General features: G+C 34.4%; 1 protein-coding gene across 18 annotated transcripts in view; it reads right to left on the reverse strand.

Annotated features, from left to right (window-relative positions):
- Positions 1-26,376, reverse strand: part of CBLB (Cbl proto-oncogene B) — a 211,710-nt gene that overhangs the window by 54,989 nt on the left and 130,345 nt on the right. For all 18 annotated transcript variants that reach the window (XR_010132892.1, XR_010132893.1, XM_063703996.1 and 15 more), the window contains exons 8-10: positions 23,981-24,068; positions 20,813-20,944; positions 6,835-7,038 (exon numbers count right to left, since the gene is read on the reverse strand). Coding sequence is in view for 16 of the 18 variants with exons in the window: in XM_063703996.1 (XP_063560066.1) it covers positions 6,835-7,038; positions 20,813-20,944; positions 23,981-24,068 (424 nt within the window). In the remaining 2 variants the exon portion in view is untranslated. The remainder of the gene's footprint in view (positions 1-6,834; positions 7,039-20,812; positions 20,945-23,980; positions 24,069-26,376) is intronic.

Below are 26,376 nucleotides of genomic sequence, written 5' to 3' on the forward strand. Positions count from 1 at the left end.
GACCAAGTACTTGGGGGAAGGGGAGTGGGAGGGGGTGTTAAATAAAGCAAGGCACATAGATACTAAGTAGGAAAACTAGAAGATGAGCCCAGGCAGTTTCACTCCAAGAGGGCAGCTCTACTTAAGAATATAACAATTAAGAACAGTGTCACCACTGATCATTAAAAAAAAAAAAAATCTTTCTCAAGGGCCTACTGTGTATCAAGCACCATGCAAAGCTCTAAGAATGGAAAGAAGAATAAAGCATAGCCTGTGTCCTCAAGGAGCTGACAATCTACCTGAGGCAGTGGACTCAAAACTTTTAGAGTTCAAGTGTTGCTTCTTCTAATATACTATGTATTCAAGTTATTTTTGAGAAATATGTAACAATGTCTTCAAGGTATCCTACGACATCACACAGCACTTGGATGATGCAGTTGTTTCTTTTGTTAATCACATGCTAATAAAGAAAATACCACTATTTTGCATGAAGAGCTTTTAGAAGATCAGTAAACAGAGTGCAAGTAAATGATGAACAACAAACCTGTGCCTTCGGATTGCTTACTGTCACTCACGACTCTACCTAAATGTTGTGGGAAGGCAGTGGTGAGGACTAGACTATTAGTACTATGGTCAGAATAATTCTTTTGGGTAGGACCACCCATGGGGTTGCAGGATATTTAGTATCTCTGGCCCTTCCCACTCAATGCCAGCAGTATTTGCCATCCTTTAGTCATTGCAAAAAACAAAAGTGTCCCCATATATTACTGAATACCCTCAAGAGCTAAAATTGCCTATAGTTGAGAACCATGTTCTGCATTTCGAATGTCTATTTTTATTTTTGTATTTCACTTCTGTTGTAATTTTTGACCTTACGGCTCCAACACGGACTCTAATCCTGTCATTCAGATTTAAATAGACAACATAAAAAGGCAACATCCTCCTAAAAATAGCTGCAAAACACTGTGATATGCACACATATCCCTTTCCTTAGGATCAGGAATACTATGCAGCAGCAGTCCCCAACTTTTTTGGCACCAGGGACTGGTTTCGTAGAAGACATTTTTTCCACGAACGGTGGCAGGGAGGGGAAGGGGATGGTTTTGGGATGATTCGAATGTGTTACATTTATTATGCACATTATTTCTATTATTATTACACTGTAATATATAATGAAATAATTATATACCTCACCATAATTTAGAATCAGTGGGAGCCCTGAGCTTATTTTCCTTCAACTAGACAGTCCCATCTAGGGGTGATGGGAGACAGTGACAGATCATCAGGCATTAGATTCTCCTAATAAGCGCACAACCTAGAACCCTCCCATGTGCAGTTCAAAATAGAGTTCATACTCCTTTGAGAATCTGATGCCACTGCTGATGTGAGAGGAGGCAGAGCTCAGGCGGTAATGTGAGCTGTGGGGAGTGGCTGTAAATACAGATGAAGCTTCGCTCACTAGCCTATTGCTCACCTCCTGCTGCACAGCCGATTCCTAACAGATCACAGACTGGTACTGGTCCATGGCCTGGGGTTTGGGGACCCCTGCTATAGAGGCGTTCTTCACACTTATTAGGAAATGCAATACTTAGATGACATGTTACATTTCTAATTAGCAAGATGTATTTTAATTGAAGAAGGCAACAAAGGAGAATGCATAAAAAAGAATAACTTCCTTGACTTTTGTTCATACCCATTTTTGTTCTAATGTGGCCATTCATTAAGATTTTAAATATTATTTTAAGAAAATACAATGTTTAAGACAATAAGAACTAATCTGGGCTCATTCACTAGTTCAGTCTGTCAACATTTTATTTTTATATGCAAATTTTTATTTATTTCAAATGTAAATGTTATGTATTTGGTGATTAATACTGTGAAAAACTGTTAAGATTCCTCTTAATCCTCTGGCAAAATGAAGCAAATCACTGGGTAGCAACAGATACTCTTTTTTAGCTGATCTGACTGAAGTCAGAGAGAAGGCTGTGATCTTACCAGTCACATCCTGGACTTTGTCTGAGGGCTCACATCAGATCTAATTATCCCAGGATTCTGACAGCTTGAAAACTCAGGCAACGATACAGACTTGGGCAAAATCTAAAACATATTCTAGTTAGAATCACAAAATACTTTCTATCAAAGAGGGAATCAAAAAGTATGTATTATAGACTTTTAGGTTCTATTGCTTCTGTAAGGATTAGCATTATTAAACACATTTAACTATAAAAGAAATAATAGAAATACACTATATGTTTAGTATACTAGTATTTATGAACTCCAGCTGTGGGATATCACCATGGTAACAGGAATATACAATCAAAGCAGGTTTCCATGCTACGATGGCAGCATTATTCATTTAAAGAATGTAATATGCTGAAGACAGGCAGAAACAATTTCACAATATTATCATCGGCCCGCTCATAAAAGAAGAAAAAGATGAGTATTCAAAATGGCAGATAGAAACAATGGAACCATTCTGTTGGACAATCACTGGCAGTCACTCTTTTAACTGAGAGAATAAAATGTTTTAAAAATAAATGAGTAAGTCCAGGCACCAGGCACGGTGGCTCATGCCTGTAATCCTGGCACTTTGGGAGGCTGAGGCGGCTGGATCACTTGAGGTCAGGAGTTCGAGACTAGGCTGACCAATGTGGTAAAACCCTGTCTCTACTAAAAATACAAAAATTAGCCAGGCGTGGTGGCAGGCATCTGCAATCCCAGCTACTCGGGAGGCTGAGACAGAAGAATCACTTGAACCAGGGAGGCAGAGGTTGCAGTGAACCAAGATAGTGCCACTGCAGTCCAGCCTGGGCAACAAAGCGAGACTCCAGCTCTAAATTAATTCATTAGTTAATTAAAAAATAAATGAATAAATGAATGAGTGAATGAATGAAAATGCATGAATGAATGACAAAAGAATGATTTAAAAAACAAAGGAAGAACATTCAGGTAGAAGAACTACTGTGTCAAAATGACCATGTGACATTTGTTTATAACCACTCCTATAAGAAAAAACTGGATAAAATCTATCAGTTTGATGCTCTGCGTATATATATATTTAGTATTCAGGTTGGAACAAAGTTTAAAATATGCATAAGATTAGGTCATTGCCCTAAAGGAACATGTGTGCAGGAGTGTGCATTTATTAGTTCACTTAGTAAATATTTATTGAGTGCATTTAGGTGCCCGGGAACATAAATACAAGGCATTGTCCCTGGCCTTAAAGACAGTCCTTTAAATAACAATTTAGTGTAACTTCTGATATAGAAGTACATATAAAATACTATAAGAACATAACATCATAGCAATATTCTTCCAAATTATTCAGAAAGAATTATGCTTGTATCTATATAAAACTTTAGGTTTTATTGAAAATTAAGTGGTACACATTTATGAAATGCTATAAAAGTCACAATCAGTTTAATTGACTAGAGGCAGATCAGTAGACATAAAGACATTTAACTGAAATATACCTCTTCAACTTAAAAACAAATAATTACAAGTGATATAAATTTCTAAACTATCTAACTCCCATAGGAAAGTATAACAAGATTGTAGTGAAGTCAAGCTTTATTAAATGACACTGCTGACTGCCAAATAAGCTACTGAAGTGTGACTTCTAGGACAATAATGCTTGAGATCATCATTCTACTCTTTGTGGGGTAAAAAACAGAAAGGATCAATGTGAAAATGTCTCAGCTCCCTTGACAGAAAGCTCACCAGTGTGCCAGAGAGAATGAAATATGAATGGTCTTGGGAGCGGGTGATAAGATCAAGGAGAAACACTAGAGTCACCTTGGAACATTCTGCTTCTCATGTTATGTTCCCAGCATTTCCTTTCGATTGTTAGTGCCACTACTGAAAAGAGGCTCAAGCTTCAACTTAATTCAATGGAAAGCAGGTTGAGACTGCAACTTTTCCCAAATTCACATAGGGCAAATACTGTTTTCTCCCAAGCAGTAAGGTATACAAAAATTCTTTTTAAAATTTCTCTTAAAGCCTAGACCTACCCTCTCACATGGATCATTGAAGATGAAAACCCATTTAGTAAAGAAAATTGAAATGTCTTCACAGCTAAAAAAAACACTGCTACCTGGAGCACTTCAACTACTTGAGCTGTTGTATCTCAAATACTTTTCTGTCATTCTCCATTATCCATCCATTCAATAACCATTCTTTAAATGCTTACTATGTCCTAGACCTGCGGCTGCAAACTTTTTCTTAAAGGGCCAGGTAGTGAATATTTTAGGACAAGATGTAAAATCAAGGACATTTTGTAGGTACTTATATAGGAATTTAAATATACACCACTTAAAATGTAAAATCATTTTTAACTTGCAGTAAAAAGGGTCACAAATCAATAAAACCAGCATTAATAACATACGTCATTCTTTCAACAATTTAGGGAGGTATTATTCTTCTCATTTTTCAGAAGAGGAAATCAGGCTCAGACTAGTCATGTGATTTGTTTCTATTTGTACATTGTAGAGCCAGTATTCAAACTTATGTCTTCTGGGGAACAGGACATCAATATCACCAACTCCGCCTATGTAGCTCTCTCACATGCATAGTGATGAAATGATTTCTACTAACTCAGATTATGGAGTATATCCTAGAATATGTATTACATAGTATTATTAATTAACATTGGTAATAATATAGTGAGCATTTATGACTTTGGTGACCTGACGTTCTTCTAGGTTCTTAGGTCCTTGATCCCGTTTGATCATCACAACACCCAACAGAGAAGCTACTATTATTTTTCTGTTTTACGAAGGGGTAAACTGAGGAAGAAAGAGGTTATATAACTTGCCTAGCATCCCATTACTACTCTGTAGCAGAACTGGTGCTTTATTCCATGTCTTCCTTAAGTTAACTTTGTTTTGAGACTCAAGTCTCAAGTCTGTTTCAATCTAAGATTATTTCTTCTTGTTCATCCTTCAGGATTTCTGAGGAATAACTACTTTCTTCCATTTCTTAGGTCAAAAAAAATCACATAATTCAAACTATTAATAAAAACTGTATCTTTCAGGATTAAAGAGTGAAATCATGTGTAGTTTCTCTGAGTGTTAAATTATAACATTTATGAAAAACCAATAAGATAAATAATAAAAATCATTCCAGAAAAAAGCAAAATTTGAGAGTAGCCATGTTGGTGATGTTAACATATCTTCCTATGTAAAAATTTGCATGTAAAATATCCTAAGGGAATGTATTTGGTCAGCATGGAACATTGGAAGGGAGAAAATGCAGGAGTTTCCCAAGAGGAAAACTCGCACACAGCCCTAAAAATGAAGTAACCCAAAGAAATGCCTTGTCAAAATTCCACTACCAAGCATTTCCTTCCTACAGAGATAGATGAATACGGTGAATACAATCTGATGCCATTACACATTATCATCACTCCACCTAGTGACAATGGCAAATAGGTTTCATGCTACCTGCCAAATCCTAATGAACTACAGTGGAAGATCTTCAGGGCTGTGTTGAAAAGGCTCTGCTGGCCAAGTCTGAACTCAGCGGCAGTAAGTATCATGACTGATTAGCCATCTCTGCCCAAGTCAGGAGGAAGGGTGGCACCATATATGCAGACCTTTCACACCACTCAATCCCATTTCTCTGATTTTGAGAGCAAAAAATTTGTGAAAGTAATTGGGATTTCATGTATCTTCCTGTACAGGGAATAGCCTGATATCCAAGAGTCTACCCCTCTTGACCACTGTATTTCTGGTCTGCAAATTAATCAGTTGGCATTCTGGTTCATTGACTAGTCTGTTGTGTACCTGGTTAAATAAACTTAAACTGGGCAGTAACATCCATTCTCAGTGAACTGACAAGGTCAATTTTTCTGAGTCAACAACATTAATGAGCAAACTCAGATTCTGGTAAATTCACAAAAGTAAATCTTATGTGACCTCTTAGAAGCCAAACAGTGAGACACCCTTCCCATTAAGAAAAAACTCTATCATACACTTCTTCTAGATTTGAACAAAGAATATTTTTAATCAAATTCAGTTTCACCATTTCCAAATTTAATAATTTCCTTTCTTAAATTTTTTCTTCACAGATTTGCTATTGCCAGTGTTAGATGATGTTTAATTTTATACAAACACTCTCATTACCTCTCATTATGATGTTTAAAACCAATGAGAGTACCTTGAGTAGAATCTAATTCTCTCTCAACCTATGATTATATCAGCCTGTCAACATTATAGTAGTTGTGCCCTGCACAATGACATTTCGGTAATGGACCACATACATCATGGTGATCCTATAAGATATTATAAGATTATAATGAAGCTGAAAAATTCCTATTGCCTGGTGGGTGACATCATAGCCACCTTAATGTCATAGCACAAAGCATTACTCACGTGTTTGTGTGATGCTGGTGTAAACAAACCTACTGTGCAGCTGGTTGCATAAAAGTATAGCACATATACTTGTGTACAGTACATAATATGTGATAATGATAATAAATGAATGTTACTGGTTTATGTACTTACTATACTATACTTTTTATCATTATTTTAGAGTATACTCCTACTTATGAAAAAAAGTTAACCGTAACATAGTCTCAGATAGGTTCTTCAGGAGGTATTCTAGAAGAAGGCATTGTTATCATAGGAGATGACAGCTCCACGTGTGTTACTGCCCCTGAAGACCTTCCAGTGGGACAAGATGTGGAGGTAGAAGACAGTGATATTGATGATCCTGACCCTGTACAGGCCTAGGCTAGTATGTGTGTGTGCCTCTTTTCTAAACTCAAATACACTGAGTCATACTCCATTTATGATGGCATCATTTCCTTTTCATATGGTCACATCACCTTAACTAAACCCATGTTTCTAGTTTTACCTTTCGGACGTTTGCCAACCGATTCATCATCAAGGACTCCTCTCGATCATCATCATCGTCCAAGTCGAGCATCGGCATGCCAAAGGGGTCAATGATGCTGCAACACCTGGAGCCTTCATCTCTTGGATCAAAGGGGTCCACGATTATGGGCTCAGTTCCTTTTATTTCACAACGACAGAAAGGGCAGCCCTGACCATCCGACTCCTAAACAAATAGAAAATGCATGGATTGGTTTTGTTCAAACTAAACAGTACCGAGAAATGCTAATAATGTTCTACAACTATAAAAGTCACACCCCCAAAAAGACTTTTTGGGGTAGGAGGTGGGGGAAGATTTCTCTTGAAGTGGTAGTGGGTATAGAACAGGGAGCCAACAAAATGTATAATAAATGGTCAGTATCTTCAGTTTCCGAAGGAAAAAGAAAGTTTTAAAAAAGTTTGATTTTCCCAAGAAAAGAAACCTCTTTATTTTCCTGACTGTTCACTTATTATTCTAATGTATCAAGGCATTAGAGTCCTGAAGAAAACTGGAAATTTAATCATAACTCTCCTTATGAAAAGAGAGCAGTACTAACTAAACATTCCATAAAAAAGTATATTTTGGTAAAAATTCATAATAAAGCAGTAGTATCGGTGAGAAAAATACAATACTTGTGCATCTAACTGTGGCTAAATATTTGTTTTAACTGCCTGTGTATTTTAAAATCTTTATACACAATTAGGAAAAATTAAAATGTGTACATTTATATTCAAAAGCCATCATCTGTCCTGAAAGCCTGTCATCCTGACACACAGCTCAAATATAAAGTTCTCTGTGAGATACTAAGTTTTGCCCTTATCTTGCTTTTAAACAATATGATACAAAAAGATTTGTGCAAATACTTTTGGGCTGGAAATGTATTTACTGGTCATTATTGGATGTTTTTGCTCAAAGTTTCCTACATTCATTTCTCAAAACTAACTACATTAAAAATTCACAATTTGCAGGGAAATAAAAAAAGACTTTTCTTGCCCTACAGACAACATTGCTTTCTAGAGATAAGATGGTATATGATATTCTCCACCCGATTTTTGGTTTTGCATTATTCCCTGACTTTAGCAATGTGTTATTTAAAAGTGGTAAAAATCACAAAATTACTTTAAGGGAGAAATGGGATGAAATAGCACCATTTCAGTGGCAAGACAAGGGATGCAGAGAGCTGACGTCTTTAAAGAAACTGTTCCATAATTAATTCAGGACTGTCCTGTCCACTTGGTTTAATAGGAAATTAGTGATCTTCCTGCCCAACAGTGATGTTTGGATGAAGGATGGAATAACTCTCTCACTCTCTTCTCACTGAACAACTACCTCGCATCTATTTTGTGGCAGATCCTGTGATAGTTTATTCTTTCTAAGTTTCAGTCAGCTCAACAAATTGAACACCTCCTTTGCCAAAGTGTCAAAAAACAAAAAACACTGAGCTTGCTTAAGAAAAATCAATTGCAACATATTCTTATTCATCTGCTTGTACATAATTTGGAAAAGAAACTTGGAATGGTAAAACAGTTGAACTAAGGTGGTATAAAGAAATACAGACATATAAATATAGAATCCTTCAAGGTTTACCACCATACATGTTCATGTCCAGCGGGCTTCAAAACACATTAAATATTATTTGCTCCATCATTTTACAGATAACAAAACCAAGATTTAATTCTTCTATTTTTGATAATCTCCTTGCAAGGATATTTTCTAACACAGGAGTAAATATTTAAGAAAAGCAAAATCTTTCTCCTATAAAAAGAATATTAAATTTAAAGTCATATTCAATATATATTATCATTTAGGCAAAACTCCCCTTGTTATAAAAGTCAAAAGAGATCCATATTAGGTGCCTATAGTGGAATACTTTTACAGATTTACATAAGACAATTTCAAAAAGATAGTTTTATTTAACAGCAAGCTGTGCCAGCCTGGGCAACATAGCAAGACCTTGTCTCTACAAAAAATAAATGTTTAAAAAATTAGCCAGGTGTTGTGATACACACCTGAAGTCCCAGCTGGTTGTGAGGCTGAGCTGGGGGCTTCGCTTGAGACCAGGAGTTTAAGGCTGCAGTGAGCTACGATAGCATGACTGCCCTCAGCCTGGGTGTCAGGGTAAGACCCCGTGCCAAAAAAAAAAAAAAAAAAAAAAAAGAAAACAAAAGAAAGCAAGATCTGAAGATCTGATGGTCCCTCTGTCTTTAACACATGAAGAATGGAAAGCAGTACTTTGAGACGTACATAGTCTCATACATTTAAAAAAATTATTATAGAAAATCTCAGATACACATAAAATTTGAGGGAAAACTATAAATTTCTATGTACCTATCACCCGACTTCAACAATTATCAATTCATCCCCAATCCAGTTTCATCTATATGTTCTCTTGTTCCTTTCACTCTTAGATCGTTTTGAAGTACCTCCTACACATCATATAAATTCACTGGTAAATATTTTAGTATCATAACTAAAAACCAACAACCTTTTAAAGACCTAATTTCAGTGCAAGTATCGTAACTAAAAATTATTCCACCCAATCGAAATCATGAAAGTTACATTATTTTTTAGTACAGTGCATAGAATGTGCAAGCCACACTATTAGGCTACGTAAGTTTCTCTTTGAACCTCCAGGGTCAACTCACATATTGCTCTGGTTAAGGATGACTTCCAGTTTATGTGATCTATTTCCTCACAAGAGATAACTGAAAATATTGAGTTTTGAAGGGGGAGGAGGTCAAAGGCAATAACTGTGTCTTTATAGCACAAGAAAAAACAAAGAACTGTTCATCTAAAACTGACTTTAGATTTTTCTCTATGCTACTTGAAAATTTAATGTTATACAAATTACTGATGTTGTTAAGAGTACCTGTTATAGAAGTAGATATCACAAAATACATCTTCTCTTCAGCTTTGTTGTTGAGAGTTTACATTACTCAACAGATCAACAAACAGCTGCAATGACCATTAATTTTGATTTGCAAAAACACAGATCACACTGAATGTGTCTCTAATGGTACTTACTCTAATATGACTTCATCCATCACACTTTATAAATGGACTACTGTCACATGCAAATTAGACGTCTAACCATAAAGTCTCAAATGTTACTTTGGTTACTCTGCCCTAGTTTCTGTCAGGTGGTTGATTAAATACACACGAAGAATGTCTTCAATACAATAATTAAAATAATGTTTCTGTCAATGTATACTTAATGCAAGATCAAATAATATGCATTAATGGAGAATAAAGACCAATAAATAACTCATTTTCTAGTTCCCACCATTCTGTGAATGTTAAGAGGAAGTACTGAGGACTCCGTCTATTCTAAATGACTCAGTAGGTTTCACTTCCTCGAATAAGAAATACTTCTAAACCAAAGGATACAGAAGTTATCAGTGAATACTATACACAGCTGAAACTAAATTCTGTCATTTCTCATAATACAGTAAAATAATTCAGACTCACATCTCAACCATTAATACTGTAAGTCAGTGACATTACTTAAAATATAACTTTAGGTAAACTCAGATAATTAACATTGACAAACAAACAAAAAAATTTTAAACCTTCATAATACTCCATTCTCCACAAATACTCTATGTAAAAACCCAAATGAATATTGTTAGTACCATCTCATCATCATCATGTATCAATCACCTTCCATACTTTGTTTAAATATTGCTAAGACAGACATACTATATATTAAATACCTTCTTTTAAATGTTTTTCAAGGTAGCATTATATATAGTATAAATTATTTGCTCTCAGCATGATTATTAGAGGCATACTTTGACTTAAGGTCAATCACTTTATGCCTTGCCACATATGTAATATACATCAAGGGCTGTAGGGTATATACATAGGGCCTCCTAAGTCTCATTTTGGAGTGCATTTTATATTTTTACTGTACGTGTATGCATATGTATGTGTGTATTTTTTCCTTTATCAATAACTTCTAATTTATATTACCTTGCTATATTTCATGTAGCTATGAGGTTGCCACAAATCTTTTTTAAACATAGCAATTATAACTGGAAAAATTATATGTATATAAATGCACTGAGAATAGGTTGGATCCATACCAAGAATTTTCAAAGCACAGTATCTCCCACAGAAACTCAATAACTTCTGGCTGAAAGAACGAATGACGGAATAAGGAAGGATAGTTAATAGTAATCTTAGACAAAATGCCCCAGAGCAGGAGAGATCTTTGGTTCTGGTTTATTTTATGATGGACAAGGAAAAAAGACATTGGTGAATCTAGACTCTTCTAGTTTTGATTTGGGATGCCCATAAAAGCCTGCATAGTGAATCAGAAAAGGAGCACAGACATTCTGAATTAGGATACTTGGACAGGACTTCTACCTTCCCCAATTACAGCTGTGTGACACTGGGCAATTCATTGCACCTTATTTACAGGGCATAATGAGATAATGCACATTTAGAGACACCATAAAGATAAAATGAGATAAATTAGTTTAAAGCTTTATAAAGTGCTATAAAAATTCCAGCTGGCATAATTAGTATAAAAATGGTCTCAAGAATAAATATAATAAGAAAACTAAGGAAACATATCCTAACATTTGAAAAAACTCGTATCTCTATACGAATTCCATTTTGTAATGTAATGAATACAATTTTAAACCTGCAGAATTATCAATGTGCATAGATTAATCATAACTGGAAATATGAGATATCTCCTAAGCACTTTATTAGAAACAATAATAACTAAAATTCCAGGCACTGTTGTAAGCACTCTCTAAATATTAATTCATTTAATCCTATAAGGTAGGTACAATTATTGTTCCCCAACAAGAAAAAGGGGTTTACTAGTTTGATGAAGGTCACATAGCAAAAAATACTATGTAGGAAATCACGACAAGGGGATCTATTTCAAGAGTCTAATCATTTCAACACTACACTATAGGATCAGCATGTAGTGGTTTTTCAATCTCAGATTCATAGTCAAGGTTAAAATAAAGGTGAAAAATAGCCGGTTGCTACTACTGATCATTCATAAATGTAAAAAATTTAAAACTATTTTGCTCAAATTGCAAATATCAAAATTAAAAAAACTACTACAATCAATGAATATTCTGTTCGCTCTAATTGAAAGTTTCAGCTCTTTAACAGGAAGACGTAAAATGTATCTGAATAATTATACCATTTCTGAGGATACGTTTTTACATAGTAAAAGCTTTTTGTTTTAAACATTTGTTGCTTGAATCCAATTTAAAATTTTAATGCATGAAGTTGGTCTAGAATGAGCTGGTCATTTAGAATGAGTCTACATTCTAAACACTTTTTAAAAATGGTGTCAACTTTAAAAACACCTATAAAAGATCCATGTTGGAGTCAACTGAAAATGTTTCCAAAGTGCCAGTATCTGTTACTGTCCACACACTCTACAATATAGTGGGCATCCATCTAATTTAGTCATTAGACTTAAGAATCAAGCACTTATTCTACTAGATTTTATTTTCTCATATCCATCAGTTCCTTTCCTTTTCTAGTGCATCGCTCTAGTTCATAATGTTAGTATAACGTGTTTGGACAACTCTCGCAGCTTCTTTATTACTCCCAACGTGAAAGGGAAGCTCCAACATTTAATCACTTACACAAAAGACACAACGGGTGGTTAAAGACAAAAGTGCCAATTTAAAACATTCGTAAAGGCAAGTATTATTTTCTATTTGTAGTACCTAAGTTATAAAATTTCACTGAGGCTAGAAATGTGAAGACTGGTGGCCTTTGAAGGAAGATAGAGTAAAAGATTTATTTTATTTTATCTTTTTTTTTTACTTTTTGAGACAGAATCTCGCTCTGTTACCTAGGCTGGGGTGCAGTGCCGTGATCTCAGCTCACTGAAACCTCTGCCTCTAGGGTTCAGGCCATTCACCTGTGCTTCAGCCTCCCAAGCTGCTGGGATTACAGGCTCCCGCCACCACGCCCAGTTATTCGGTATTTTTAGTAGAAACAGGGTTCACCACGTTGGCTAGGCTGGTCTTGAACTGCTGACCTCATGTGATCCACCCACCTTGGCTTCTCAAAGTGCTGGGATTACAGGTGTGAGCAACCGCGCCTGGCCAAAGATTATTTCTTATTGCCTTAAAAGTGATCATTTGAACTTGTTTCTCACCTCTCTCAGACAACTATATACATTTTCCTAACAACACTCTCTACATATGGAACATCTATAAATCTCCTTAATCATATTCCACATTAAAATCAGAGTTTATTGATTTTTTGGTAAATTACTATTTTGAATACGCTGATACCTTTCTTTTAAATTATATCAAACAATATACAGGAAGAATAACCACAGGAAAATTAATTTTACATTTAATTGAATTAAAGTCCTTGGCAGTAATTCAAAACATAGCTGCATATCCAACTGACAAAGATATCCATTTTTATTTTGGAAGGAAGATATGAAGAACACAGTTTGGGGTTTGTTCCATTCAGGAGCTCAAAAGCCATTTTCCTTTTTTTTTCTTTTTTCTTTTATTATACTTTAAAAGTTCTGGGATATATGTGCAGAACGTGCAGGTTTGTTACACAGGTATACACATGCCATGGTGGTTAGCTGCACCTATCAACCAGTCATCTACATTAGGTATGTCTCCTAAAGCTATCCCTCCCCTTGCCCCCCAGCCACTGACAGACCCTGGTGTGTGATGTTCCCCTCCTGGGTCCATGTGTTCTCAATGTTCAACTTGCACTTATGAGTGAGAACATGCAGTGTTGGCTTTTCTGTTCTTGTGTTAGTTTGCTGAGAATGATGGCTTCCAGCTTCATCCATGTCCCTGCAAAGGACATGAACTCATCCTTTTTTATGGTTGCATAGTATTCCATGGTGTATATGTGCCACATTTTCTTTATCCAGTCTATCATAGATGGACATTTGGGTTGGTTCCAAGTCTTTGCTCTTGTGAACAGTGCTACAATAAACATACATGTGAATGTGTCTTTTTAGGACAATGATTTATAATCCTTTGAGTATATACCCAGTAATGGGATTGCTGGGTCAAATGGTATTTCTGACTCTAGATCCTTGAGGAATCACCACACCATCTTCCACAATGGTTGAACTAATTTACACTCTCATCAACAGTGTAAAAGCATTCCTATTTCTCCACATCCTCTCCAGCATCTGTTGTTTCCTGACTTTTCAATGATCGCCATTCTAACTGGCATTGAGATGGTTATCTCATTGTGGTTTTGATTTGCATTTCTCTAATGACAAGTGATGATGAGCTTTTTTTCATATGTTTGTTGGCTGCATAAATGTCTTCTTTTGAGAAGTGTTTGTTCATATGCTTCGCCCACTTTTTGACTTTGTTTTTTTTTCTTGTAAATTTGTTTAAGTTCCTTGTAGATTCTGGATGTTAGCCCTTTGTCAGACGGATAAACTGTAAAAATTTTCCCTCATTCTGTAGGTTGTCTGTTCACTCTGATGATAGTTTCTTTTGCTGTACAGAAGCTCTTTAATTAGATCCCATTTGTCTATTTTGGCTTTTGTTGCCATTGCTTTTAGTGTTTTAGTCATGAAGTCTTTGCCCATGCCTATGTACTGAATGGTATTGCCTAGGTTTTCTTCTAGGGTTTTTACGGTTTTATGTCTTACATTTAAGTCTTTAATCCATCTTGAGTTAATTTTTGTATAAGATATAAGGAAGGGGTCCAGTTTCAGTTTTCTGCGTATGGCTAGCCAGTTTTCCCAACACCATTTATTAAATAGGGAATCCTTTCCCCATTGTTTGTTGTTGTCAGGTTTATCAAAGATCAGATGGTTGTAGATGTGTGGCATTATTTCTGAGGCATCTGTTCTGTTCCATTGGTCTAGATATCTGTTTTGGTACCAGTACCATGCTGTTTTGGTTACTGTAGCCTTGCAGTATAGTTTGAAGTCAGATAGCGTGATGCCTCCAGCTTTTTTCTTTTTGCTTAGGATTGTCTTGGCTATACGAGCTCTTTTTTGGTTCCATATGAAATTTAAAGTAGTTTTTTCTAAGTCTGTGAAGAAAGTCAATGGTAGTTTGATGGGGATAGATTGAATCTATAAATTACTTTGGGCATTCTGGCCATTTTCATGATATTGATTCTTTCTTTATGTCCTCTCTGTTTGCAGATGACATGAATGTATATTTAGAAAACCCCATCGTCTCAGCCCAAAATCTCCTAAAGCTGATAAGCAGCTTCAGCAAAGTCTCAGGATATAAAATCTATGTGCAAAAATAACAAACATTCCTATGCACCAATAATAGACAAACAGAGAGCCAAATCATGAGTGAACTCCCATTCACAACTGCTACAAAGAGAATAAAATACCTAGAAATACAACTTACAAGGGATGTGAAGGACCTCTTCAAGGAGAACTACAAATCAAAAGCCATTTTCTAGATTCCTGAAATAAGCACAGAATGAAAACAATTCCTTAACTTTTAACCTTACATGGTAATGCTGCAGAATCACTGCTGCATAATATACTACCTCACAAAGGAAGATGTGCAGAAGTTCAGGGTTGAGAAGATAAACGTTTTGTTAATGTCCCATTAACACGTGGATGTGAAAGACAACTCTCCAAGTTTTATTACTAAGGGTAGCACAAAAATGTTGCACACAGAGTAGTATTACTTCAAAGAATGTCTCTAGAAAGGTGATTATTCAACTTACTTAGTATTCTGTGCAAACTCTGCTTGCTTATTCAATTTATTAAATAACACAGATGTTTCAGAAAGAGAAAAAAGCATCTGACACCTCTTCAGAGGCATGACTAATGGGCCATTATGACAGCAATTAAAGAGTAACCACTTGCAGCCTGTAACTACTGACACAGCTACTGTGCATTTCTTAAGTTTTCGGTTAATTACATAAAATTTAAGTCTCTAATGAATTTCAATTAAACCAAAGTAGGGCATCAGATGGAAGGAAAAGTTGGTGAAGAATGACTTGCTAAAAATGCACACTGCTGAGCATAGTATGATTTATGGTCAGGTTTTAATATTTCCTATTGGATTCTAACTGATTTATCATAGCTTCTTGGCAGACACGCAGCCTTTAAAATCATGTTCATATCAGCATGCCCAACCAACGTAGTAGAAAGTAAGAAAAAATGTCTAGCAGCCATAATTAAATTTGAAGGATAACAGGATACTCATTTTAAGTAATTATTAACACCATGCCCCTCAATAGAAATTTCAGGTTTAATTTTAACTTTAACTTCTTGAGGCTAAGGATTGTGTCTCAGAGTTCTTTTTAGTTCAGAGCATACTACAGAACATGGGATATTGCAGCTGCTCAAAGAATGTTTCCTAAATAAATAAATAAATAAATGGAAAATGATAGTTGAAATCATCTTGGTTTGCTTCTACCAAACCAGTAAGAGGAAGAAGCAAAATAACAAATTCTTCCTGTGCACAGTTAAGCTTGCAAATTTAAGCATATAAAACAAAAACAATGTCTTTAAGGTACCATTTTTGAATGAGGAAAAAATTGAACAAGAGAGACGTAAGTTATTTTAATCTAAGTCCAGACACCTAACACCTTAAGAACATTTCTCTATATATGTACAAGCTTAGATACCACTTTTGGCAATATTTTGTGGAACTATGAAGTGTGCTATAATTTTGTTCTTCTTACTGACATATTTATCATCAATTAGGTTAAGTCAAGTGAGCACAGCTAGGTGAGATTACAGATACGAGACCTTCAGCATATCTAATGCTTTACAACTGTGCTTTAATTAGATTAACTTTATAGGACTTTTACTTTTATTAAATACCAGAGGCACTTTGCAATAACATATTTTAATGATCAACAAACATTCCTGTTCATGCAATAATACAAAAGCTGCCAAAACAGATACGCTAGTTGGCAGGAAGCATTACGTGAAGACTATATCTAAATGTAAAAATATTTAGATTATCCAAAAGTAGAAATGTTCAAAAGTTGAAACTTCCTTTGACCAGTAAGATCCCACTGAGATACAGAGACTGTGAAATATCAATTTAGAATTATTGACCTAAGAACAATTTTCTTTAGGGGGAGAGAAAACATGAACCGGGGATTACTGTGCACATTTTTTTTTTGGTGTAAAACAGCGATAAAAATGCAGTCTTACTGCTTCTGTGTTAGTGCTGGTAGTACTGCATACAATAAACGTAAAATAACATGGTTCAAGAATGGGTGGAAAAAAATCACAATGTAAAAATTAAGGAAATCACACAATAGCTAGTGAATGGAACAAAGGGAACTAAGCCTTACATATTCTAGGATTCGTTCTCAGATACTGAGTATGATAAAAGGTCTTTGAAAAGATCATAAATAATTCTCAGAAAAGTATTGTAAGAGCTTTTCACAACCTACAATACTGTCTTTTTATTTAATGTACTTTTAGACTTCCTTTTCTTTTACATTACCTAGCATGCAATCTATAAGTATTTACTGAGTAATGACCAATGTGCAGATAACATGCTAGCAGAGAGATTCTAAAATAGGTAAAGTAATCCACATTCTAGAAAGGAAATACATAAATATGGAAATATTTACAATATGAACATAATGAGGTAAGAGCTTACAGAAACATATACAAAATGTATCAGAAGGATGCTTATTAACGATGAGCTGCTTTGTGTGAGGAGAATTCAAAAACAATACTGAAAATAAAGGTTTGCATATTTTTCATTAATTTAGGTGCAAAATTCAATGATCAGATTAAGACAATAACATTACTGTCTAGTAACATAAATGTAATTTATTATTTCAACCTTCTGAATAGTTTTGAATTTGTCATTTTTGTTTCTACTTTACTTAGTAAACTACTTTATTACTCTCACATAACTTTTAAAATTTTAGCTAAACACAATTTTCAGAGCTTGACAATTATGTACTTCCTCAATTTATAAAAGTAAAACTGAAAAGTAGCTGAGAGTGAAAAACAGAAATAGTAAATGTTAACAACTTACCAACATTACTGAACATATCTTCATATAAGGTCATTAGGCCAATATAAAAAATCATGAAATAATTCAAGGAATTGATAAGCAACAAGCAAGAGGAACTACACCAATTTGGAGAATGCACAGTAACACACAGACATGTTGTGGTGATGTAAAATGTTGTGGTGATTACACAGCATTAGTAATACAGAAAGACAACTGGGAAATGTTCCTATGCCTTTTGCACATAATGAACCTACTGCAAATAGTTCACAAACCTAACAAATAAATACAGTAAGTCCTCAATTAATATTGTTAATTAGTTCTTGGAAATTGAGACTTTAAGTGAAACAACTTACTGTATAATGAAATCCATTTTACCCTAGGCTAATTGATAGAAACAAGAGTTAAGGTTCCTACAGCATACAGTATGTCACTTTCCTCAAAGTTGCAGTTTCCAAGAATGTACTGACAATGTGAAGTTAGGACTTAAGTAAAGGTAGTATTTATTTACTAAGAATAAACTTTCTTTTAAGAAGTATATAGAAAGTAAAATAAATAAAATATTCGTTGCTTTACATTCAGCCATACTTTTCTACTCACCCTGGGCTGCAAGGCAAACAACTATTTTATTATTATTATTATTACTTTATAGAGACGGGGTCTCCTTATGTTGTCCAGGCTGTTCTCGAACTCCTGGACTCAAGGGATCTTCCTGTCTCAGCCTCCCAAAGTACTGGGAGGTGTGAGCCGCCATGCCTGGCCAGTAAACTATTTTGTATGATGCTTTAAACAAAACATTTTACTAAACAAATGTTTCTGTCAAACTAATAGCAGCTTCTGACTTTTAACCAACTTAACCTCCAAATACTAAGCACAGTATTGAGTTACAGATGTGAAGTCTTGCAACATGTATGCATGTGTATGCTCTAAGACTGGAGCCCCAAGAAAAATGGCTGAAATACACAAGCCCTGCATGGAGGCAGAGTGTTAGGAATCTGTATCAGCCTATTATTCTGATTTTCTTCAGGGAGAAATGCAAGGCTTTTAGTTTCTTTGTACTTGTAAAAACCACACTACCACCCTGAAGGCAAAGAAGGGTGACAAATACAATTTGTTTTCTTTGTTAGTTTAACACGTATCCTGAAACACTGAATGATTATCAGGTACACCAATCCTAAGTAGTCCAATTACAGACAATCTATCACTGAGTCAATATCTCTATAATACCTCCTACTGACACATTTGAAATAAACTTGCAAACAATTCTGTCTTCTACCAACATATCTACATTTATTGAATGTAGTTTAAAAGGCACTGCTAAGTTTGCAGAACTATTACTGTTAACGTAATTTAAATAGGAATCAAGTATCTATGTTGAGAATGATCTCCTTCAACATCTCCCTGTAATATGCAAATTTCGCCAACATCATGAAGGGATAAAAGGAAATAAGGGAGAGGATATAAAGAAAAACCTAAAACAAAATATAAGCCAAATGCATATGAAGAAGAGAAGTATAGGGATTTTGAACAATGTTACTGAGGTAGCAAAGATCTCTGGGCATTCAGAAAGGACTTTGAAAATATAAATCAACTGTAATTCATTTCCTAATTCTTCCTCTTTTCCTCGTCCATTAAAAAAATGTTCACAAAAGAAGAAGCAGGCCCTTTTATGACTATGAAAATGGGAAAATCATTATATTTTATTACTAAGTAAGGAGCTCGGCAGGCATCAATGCCTCTCTGAGTCTGTCAGCCCCCTTCCATGAACCTCAATGTCCATCCTTCCTCAACTCATGCAGAGATGCAGGGTTGGACAAAGAAAATCAAGGACTGAGAGGGCTTAGAAATAGGGTAGGAATGTCAACTTTATGCTTCACCGAAAATCTTTTTTAAAGACTAGAAAATTTAATTATTTGCTTTCTAAACCCTATCAATATACTTCTAGCTTCAATATAACTATGTCAAACAGTTTCAAAATGGCTTGATCAAAATATTCCATGACTCCTCCAAATACTCAAAACTGGAAATCTGTCCAAAGATCCATTTTAAAAATCCCCAATCTTTGTTACAGATGAAGAAATATAAGAAAGTCCTTGGGCTCACACCTGTAATCCCAGCACTTTGGGAGGCTGCGGCGGGTGGATCACAAGGTCAGGAGATCGAGACCATCCTGGCTAACATGGTGAAACCCCGTCTCTACTAAAAATACAAAAAATTAGCTGGGCACGGTGGCGGGCACCTGTAGTCCCAGCTACTCGGGAGGCTGAGGCAGGAGAATGGCGTGAACCCAGGAGGCGGAGCTTGCTGTGAGCCGAGATCATGCCACTGCACTCCAGCCTGGGCGACAGAGCAAGACTCTGTCTCAAAAAAAAAAAAAAAGAAAGTCCTTGGGAAAACCAGTTATTCTCCAGACCTTCCTATAAAACTTCAAATCAATTTATATTTATTGAATGCCTGCTGCAGATGGGAAGGCAATTTGCCTGAGATTATCCTTCAGTAAATAGGGAACTTTAATGCCTGTTTCTGTGGGAACTATAAGTGTTTGAGAGATACTTCCTGTCTGATTCTCCAATTTCAGCACTACAGAGCATATGTGAGACAGGAACCATGCCTCCTCAGGAGTAAAGAAGTTTGCTTGAAAATATCAAAATAAGATTTATCTACTACGGTTTACTTGGCTTCAGAAACTGACCTACTACAAACAGATTCTGACCTATCAATAAATGGCATAAAAATGTCTAGTTGGTAATATCTATAAGTGAACATACTGAAATCCATGGTACTACAGAAGTAGAACTACTGATGACTAATATAATAAAATTTATACATTTAAAGATAAAATATAAGATAGTTAAAAATCAAATTATATATAGCAACTCAAACATATAAAATCTTTACACAATCATTTCAAATAAAGCACTTACCAGCATTACTTCCTAAACCATTAAGAAAACTGAAAAGAGAAATATTAGTAGGACATATAAGAAAGACATCCATGTTGCTAATGATTATACCTGCCATGCCGTAAGGCAAGAGGTGCACATCAAATGCCCACAAGGCTCAATCTTGACATCTTTGTCATTCTCTGCACAAATCTTACAGAGCTGAAAAGTGGAGCCCATTTCACAATATAATTCATATTGTTCCTGGAATTTGGGGAGGAGGGAGAAAGTAATGTTAATGTATTTCCAGCATGAATTGTTAGTATCAAATTTTCCCAAATAAAATGACGCACAGTCAATATCTCACAATTGACCTCGTCAGAATTTTGTTACCATTTGAGACATGTTTTGAATTGATAATCACAATTTGGTCTACAAAATTCATTTTAAAAAGGTTTGAACTTTTATCATCTATCTTATATGCTTCTTAATGATTCATATTATTTAAGGTTCCTTTACTGTTCCTTTAGGAAGGGACTTGCTTCAATAGTCATGGTGACTCAAAAGACAAAATCTATGGTTTTAAAATAGGAATATAAAATGACTTTATCTTTTTTATAAATGCCACATGCTCATATAATTTAACTGTCAAATTGAAAAAAAAAAAGATACTTGGCTAAACATTAAATTTTATTGTTTCAATATCTTTAGAAATCCCTGAATGGAAGAAAAGTGACAAACATTTACCAAGCACTTCCCACATGCCAGGCACTGTGGTCCACACTTACTATTTCACTTAATCTCCAAAGCACAAGAAGATATATTGAACTTAACAAAAGTTAGGCCTGGGGCTTAATCAGTTTAAATTGTTTGCTTCAAACTCTAAATTAAGCCTCTGACTGAAAAGTGCATACGCTTTCCCTAACACTGTCAAGAAAACAAATCACTTCAGTAACCAAAAACCATTTTATTAAAACTGCAATGTTCTTGATTGATTGGGTTTTTAGCTTAAAACATTTGACACAGTAAAATTTTCAAAATTCAAATACTGAAAAGATCTTCGTGACAAAAATACAAATAAATTGGTAAATTTGAAAAAATACAAATAAATTGGTAAATAATGAAAAAAGATGTTAGGAATACAAAGAAAAGAAATTATGAAACCAATATTTGGGTAAATAAAGCAACTTTTAGTTCAGTAGGTGACTACAATGTGCCTGGCACTGAGTAGGATAAATAAATAATAATATTTAGTCCACAGACTACTAAAATATATTATAATCCTGGTGAGAAAAATATACATATACATAAACATACATGGATACATATGCATGTACATGCAGGTACACACATATACACATAAACTGTGTCTATTATGATGTGTGAATATACAAAAATTTTGTGGGGAACTTAAGGAAAGAGACAAGAGAGAATGCATAAAAATGGAAAAGAAATATAACTAAAGTAATTCAAAGTAAGTTATAAATTGTTGATGTCCCTGAAATAATAGATAAGTACTGATACTGGTTATGACTGTCCAAAGGACAAATATGCAATTATAAAAAAATTACATTAAGCTAAAATCAAAGATGCAGATCTCAATGCAACCTAAACAGTAAGAATATTTATGAGTAATTTAAGGGAATGTTATTACTTCCAAAGATTTATTTTTTTAATGGCTTTATAAAGAGGAACTGTCTTTCCTAAGCATCCTTTCACACATATTTGAAAATACAGGATCACCACATAACTTTTAAAATGGCAATCATATATTAAATTTAAAATGGCAATCATGGCCGGGCACGGTGGCTCACGCCTGTAATCCCAGCACTCTGGGAGGGCGAGGCGGGTGGATCACCTGAGGTCAGGAGTTCGATCCTGACCAACATGGAGAAACCCCATCTCTACTAAAAATACAAAAATTAGCCGGAAGTGGTGGCAGGCACCTGTAATGCCAGCTACTCGGGAGGCTGAGGCAAGAGAACTGCTCGAACCCAGAGGGCGGAGGTTGTAGTGAGCCGAGATTGCGTCACTGCACTCCAGCCTGGGCGACAAAGCAAGACTCTGTCTCAAAAAAAGAAAAACAAGGCAATCATTTATTAAATTTACATGTACAATATGTACATATAAATGTCAATGTGTATGTCTCACATAATAATGTAAAGACCACGGGAACTGAAATCTGAAGAATTATAAGGTAAATTATTATCTACTGTCTTAAAAAAAGCTGTTAATTCTTCTCTTGTTTTTTCCCTTAGATTTTTATTATTTATTACACAAGGCGTGAACATATCTCAAATATAAAATATTTTAAAACTAGACTGAATGTAAAATAAAATATTCAAGTTCTCCCTTCATCCCCTCCCTGACTGCTCAATCCCTTTTCACCTCTCCTCAGTTAAATCTTCTTACCAGTTTGGTGTTTTTTTGATCTTTTAAAAACTATACTCACATGTTCATATACAGCAATTAATTTATTATTTCCTTACAGAAGTTGAACGTACATAATGTAACTTGACCAAATGAAATGTTACCTACATGTACTTTACATAAATGGAATTATTTTACAGTACAAGATGCAGAAGTTCCCATGTGAGTATGTAGAGCTACCTCCCTCCTGTTCATGACTTCACACAATACAGTATGAGAATAGTAGTCTATTTTATTTAATCTATTACTAAAGTTCTTAGTATTTTGTGATTTTTCGCTTTTACAAAAAATATTACAGTAAATACCTGTTGTACAGATTTTTGTGTGCATGTGTAAGTGATATATATGGGATCTATTACATATATAGAATTTAAAGTGAAAAGATATTTTCACTTAGATTTTTATAATTACTGAATATCACTCTCAAGAAAGGTTTTACCAACTTATATTCCTATTCATAAGCTACGAGGCTGCCAGCAATGGATTTAGAAAAACATAATTGATTATCTTCAACAGGCTTCAATTACCCATTTGACTCTAAAATCTAAGGCATATAATTATTCTAATCTTTTTTTGGTAGCTTTCTAAACTATGGCTCTCTCCTTACATCCACCTACTTGCTTATGGATTTATTTATTTCCCCCATATAAATGCCAATACTATATGGAAAGCAAGAATTTTAACAGCATAAATTTGTATAAAAAAATCTAAGAAAGTAATATAATTTCTCCTTAAACACTCTTAGAATTCCTTAAGTATATTTTGTATTAAATACCTGTGCATGATTTTAACTACACTATGAGAGTCTTATTTATTTCAAGGGCATTATGGATACTTATTTAATTATACTCTTCTAGAAATTATCCTTACCTGTGTAACTTTTATATGGTCATGAGGTGTAGGTTCACATAATCCAGTTAAATCAGGATTATAACTCCTCCCATCAGGATAAAGATAACTGAATTTAAACAGAAACTTTATTACCTTAAATATACAAGTTTTAATTGCATTTAAGGATATTTAATCAAATTTTTCTATATTCAAACATACATTTGGATGTTTCCTTTTTACGTAACATATCAATAACATATTACTTCAATGTTTCCAAATTACTATGTTGTTTTTAGGACACTTAAAATGTAGAATTTTCATATAAGAAATACATAATGAATATAGCCTAACCCACTAAGCAACCATTTTCAATGAAATACCTTTAATACATGTCTCTTATATAAGTTAAGAATTTATTTCACTGGTCAATCATGTTGTATTCCAAAACACTTTGAAGATATACCTATTTGCAACTATTACATCCTTCATCTGAGGCACAGGTAATGTTAATGGTATCACTTTACACCATGCCTAATACCACATGGAAAGAAAAATATAATTAAAGGCCACAGTTTTCTTGTAAGTTATTCAAACACTTCTGTGGTATTCCTGTTTCTACAGTTTCCATATCTCTTCTCCCATCTTCCCCTCACCTAACACAAACACATGTGCACATATGCAAACACACAGACACACAGGCACATACACATTTTAAAAAATTAGAAAATGTTACGTTTCCATGTTTCATTGACTTAACACTACAAACACAAAATGGTCTATAGATACAAGGTTCTATTATCAGGGAAAACTGAAATCTGAACTAAAAGTTGTAGTAATAATGCATTCTTGCCGTGTTAAATCAGAAGTTGTACTTGTCATTGAAAACTTTATTAAAAAATAAAATTTACTGTGTTGGTAAATACTTATTTTTAATTGAAAAAAGTGGTAATGTCACTGCTGTGTTTCATCAGTTCATTAAATTATGGTTAATTCTGTTTAACATCTTTCTATACTAAATTTCTTAAAACAATAAGAATATAGTACTGTAGTATGTATATTTTAAAGGGTAAAACTATAACAAACCTATTCTTTAAAATAACAAAAAATATTTATCCTCGAATGAGGAGTCTACAAACATGTTAAGTGTTAGAATTTACCCAGGAAAACCAGAAAAATGAACTTATAGGACAGATAATTCTTACATAGTAAGGGACAAATCAGTGAAATGATTTTTTTATGATTTAGCAAAAGGAGTTTACTACATCTGAGTATGATACAAATTTAGAATGTCCTTGTGGGTGTGTTACAAAATTTGACAAACATTAAATGAGGAATGATAATCCAAAGAAGAATAAGCAACTTTTTTATATACCCTAAAAATTGGCCATTTAAAAAAAATTATATAAAATTTTATGTATCACATTTCAAATAATATGAAGAAATTCTAGCAAGAATTCAGAAATTAAAGATTACAAAAATCATGATTAGGGTACCATAGGAAAGGTTAAAGGTTCTTTTTAACCTATCAGGAGGTTGTTGATAGGTTAAAAAGGTTAAAAAGAACCTTTAACCTTTCCTACGGTATGCTAATCATCATTTTTGATGATTTCTGTCCTTAGTACACCCAGGATATACTGCAGTGAGCCCTTTTCAATGGCATTGAAGGAGTAAAGAATGTTGGGAGGTTATCAAAATAAACATCTGTATCAACTATGCCATACAATATTGGATTAACTATTAATATAAGGAAATACAGTGGACCCAGATGGTAGCTGGAGATGATATCCTATACTGACCTTATGAGAAACCTTATCTAATTAATTTATAAATCCTATTTTATCCTAATACATTATTAAAGTTCGAAATTAACTAGCTAAATCCCTCTGGAGATATGTGTGTGTGTGTGTGTGTGTGTGTGTAACTCTTAAGAGTTATTGTGCTCAGGAGTTTAAAGGCTTTGCTCAACTGATTACAATACTAAAATCTGTGACTCTTTGAATGACATCTGAAAAATAGAAGGAATAATTCAAACAAGCTATATCAAAATTTTTCCATCTACAGATTTGCCCTTTCACCCTCTACTTATAAATTCAAACTTTAAAGTATATTTTCTTAAAAAAAAATCTGTAATCATGGTAAATCAAAATCTATACACAAAGCTTTGATGCATTAGAAGAAAGGTATAAATAACCGATACTAGCAAATTTATGAAAATTAGAAGGAAAAAGAAAGAGAAATACACATTTGGTACCATAACTTGCCATACAATTACTATGTAATTAATTTATTGAGAGGTTTTGTGTGTGTTGGTATTATTATTATTTTTTCAGATAAGGTCTCACTCTGATGCACAGGCTGGAGTGCAGTGGCACGATGTTGTCACTGTAGCCGCAACTTCCCAGGCTCAGGTGATTAACCCATCTTAGCCTCCAGAG

This window comes from Gorilla gorilla, chromosome 2, assembly GCF_029281585.2.
Source record: "Gorilla gorilla gorilla isolate KB3781 chromosome 2, NHGRI_mGorGor1-v2.1_pri, whole genome shotgun sequence".
Taxonomy (NCBI): Eukaryota; Metazoa; Chordata; class Mammalia; order Primates; family Hominidae; genus Gorilla; species Gorilla gorilla.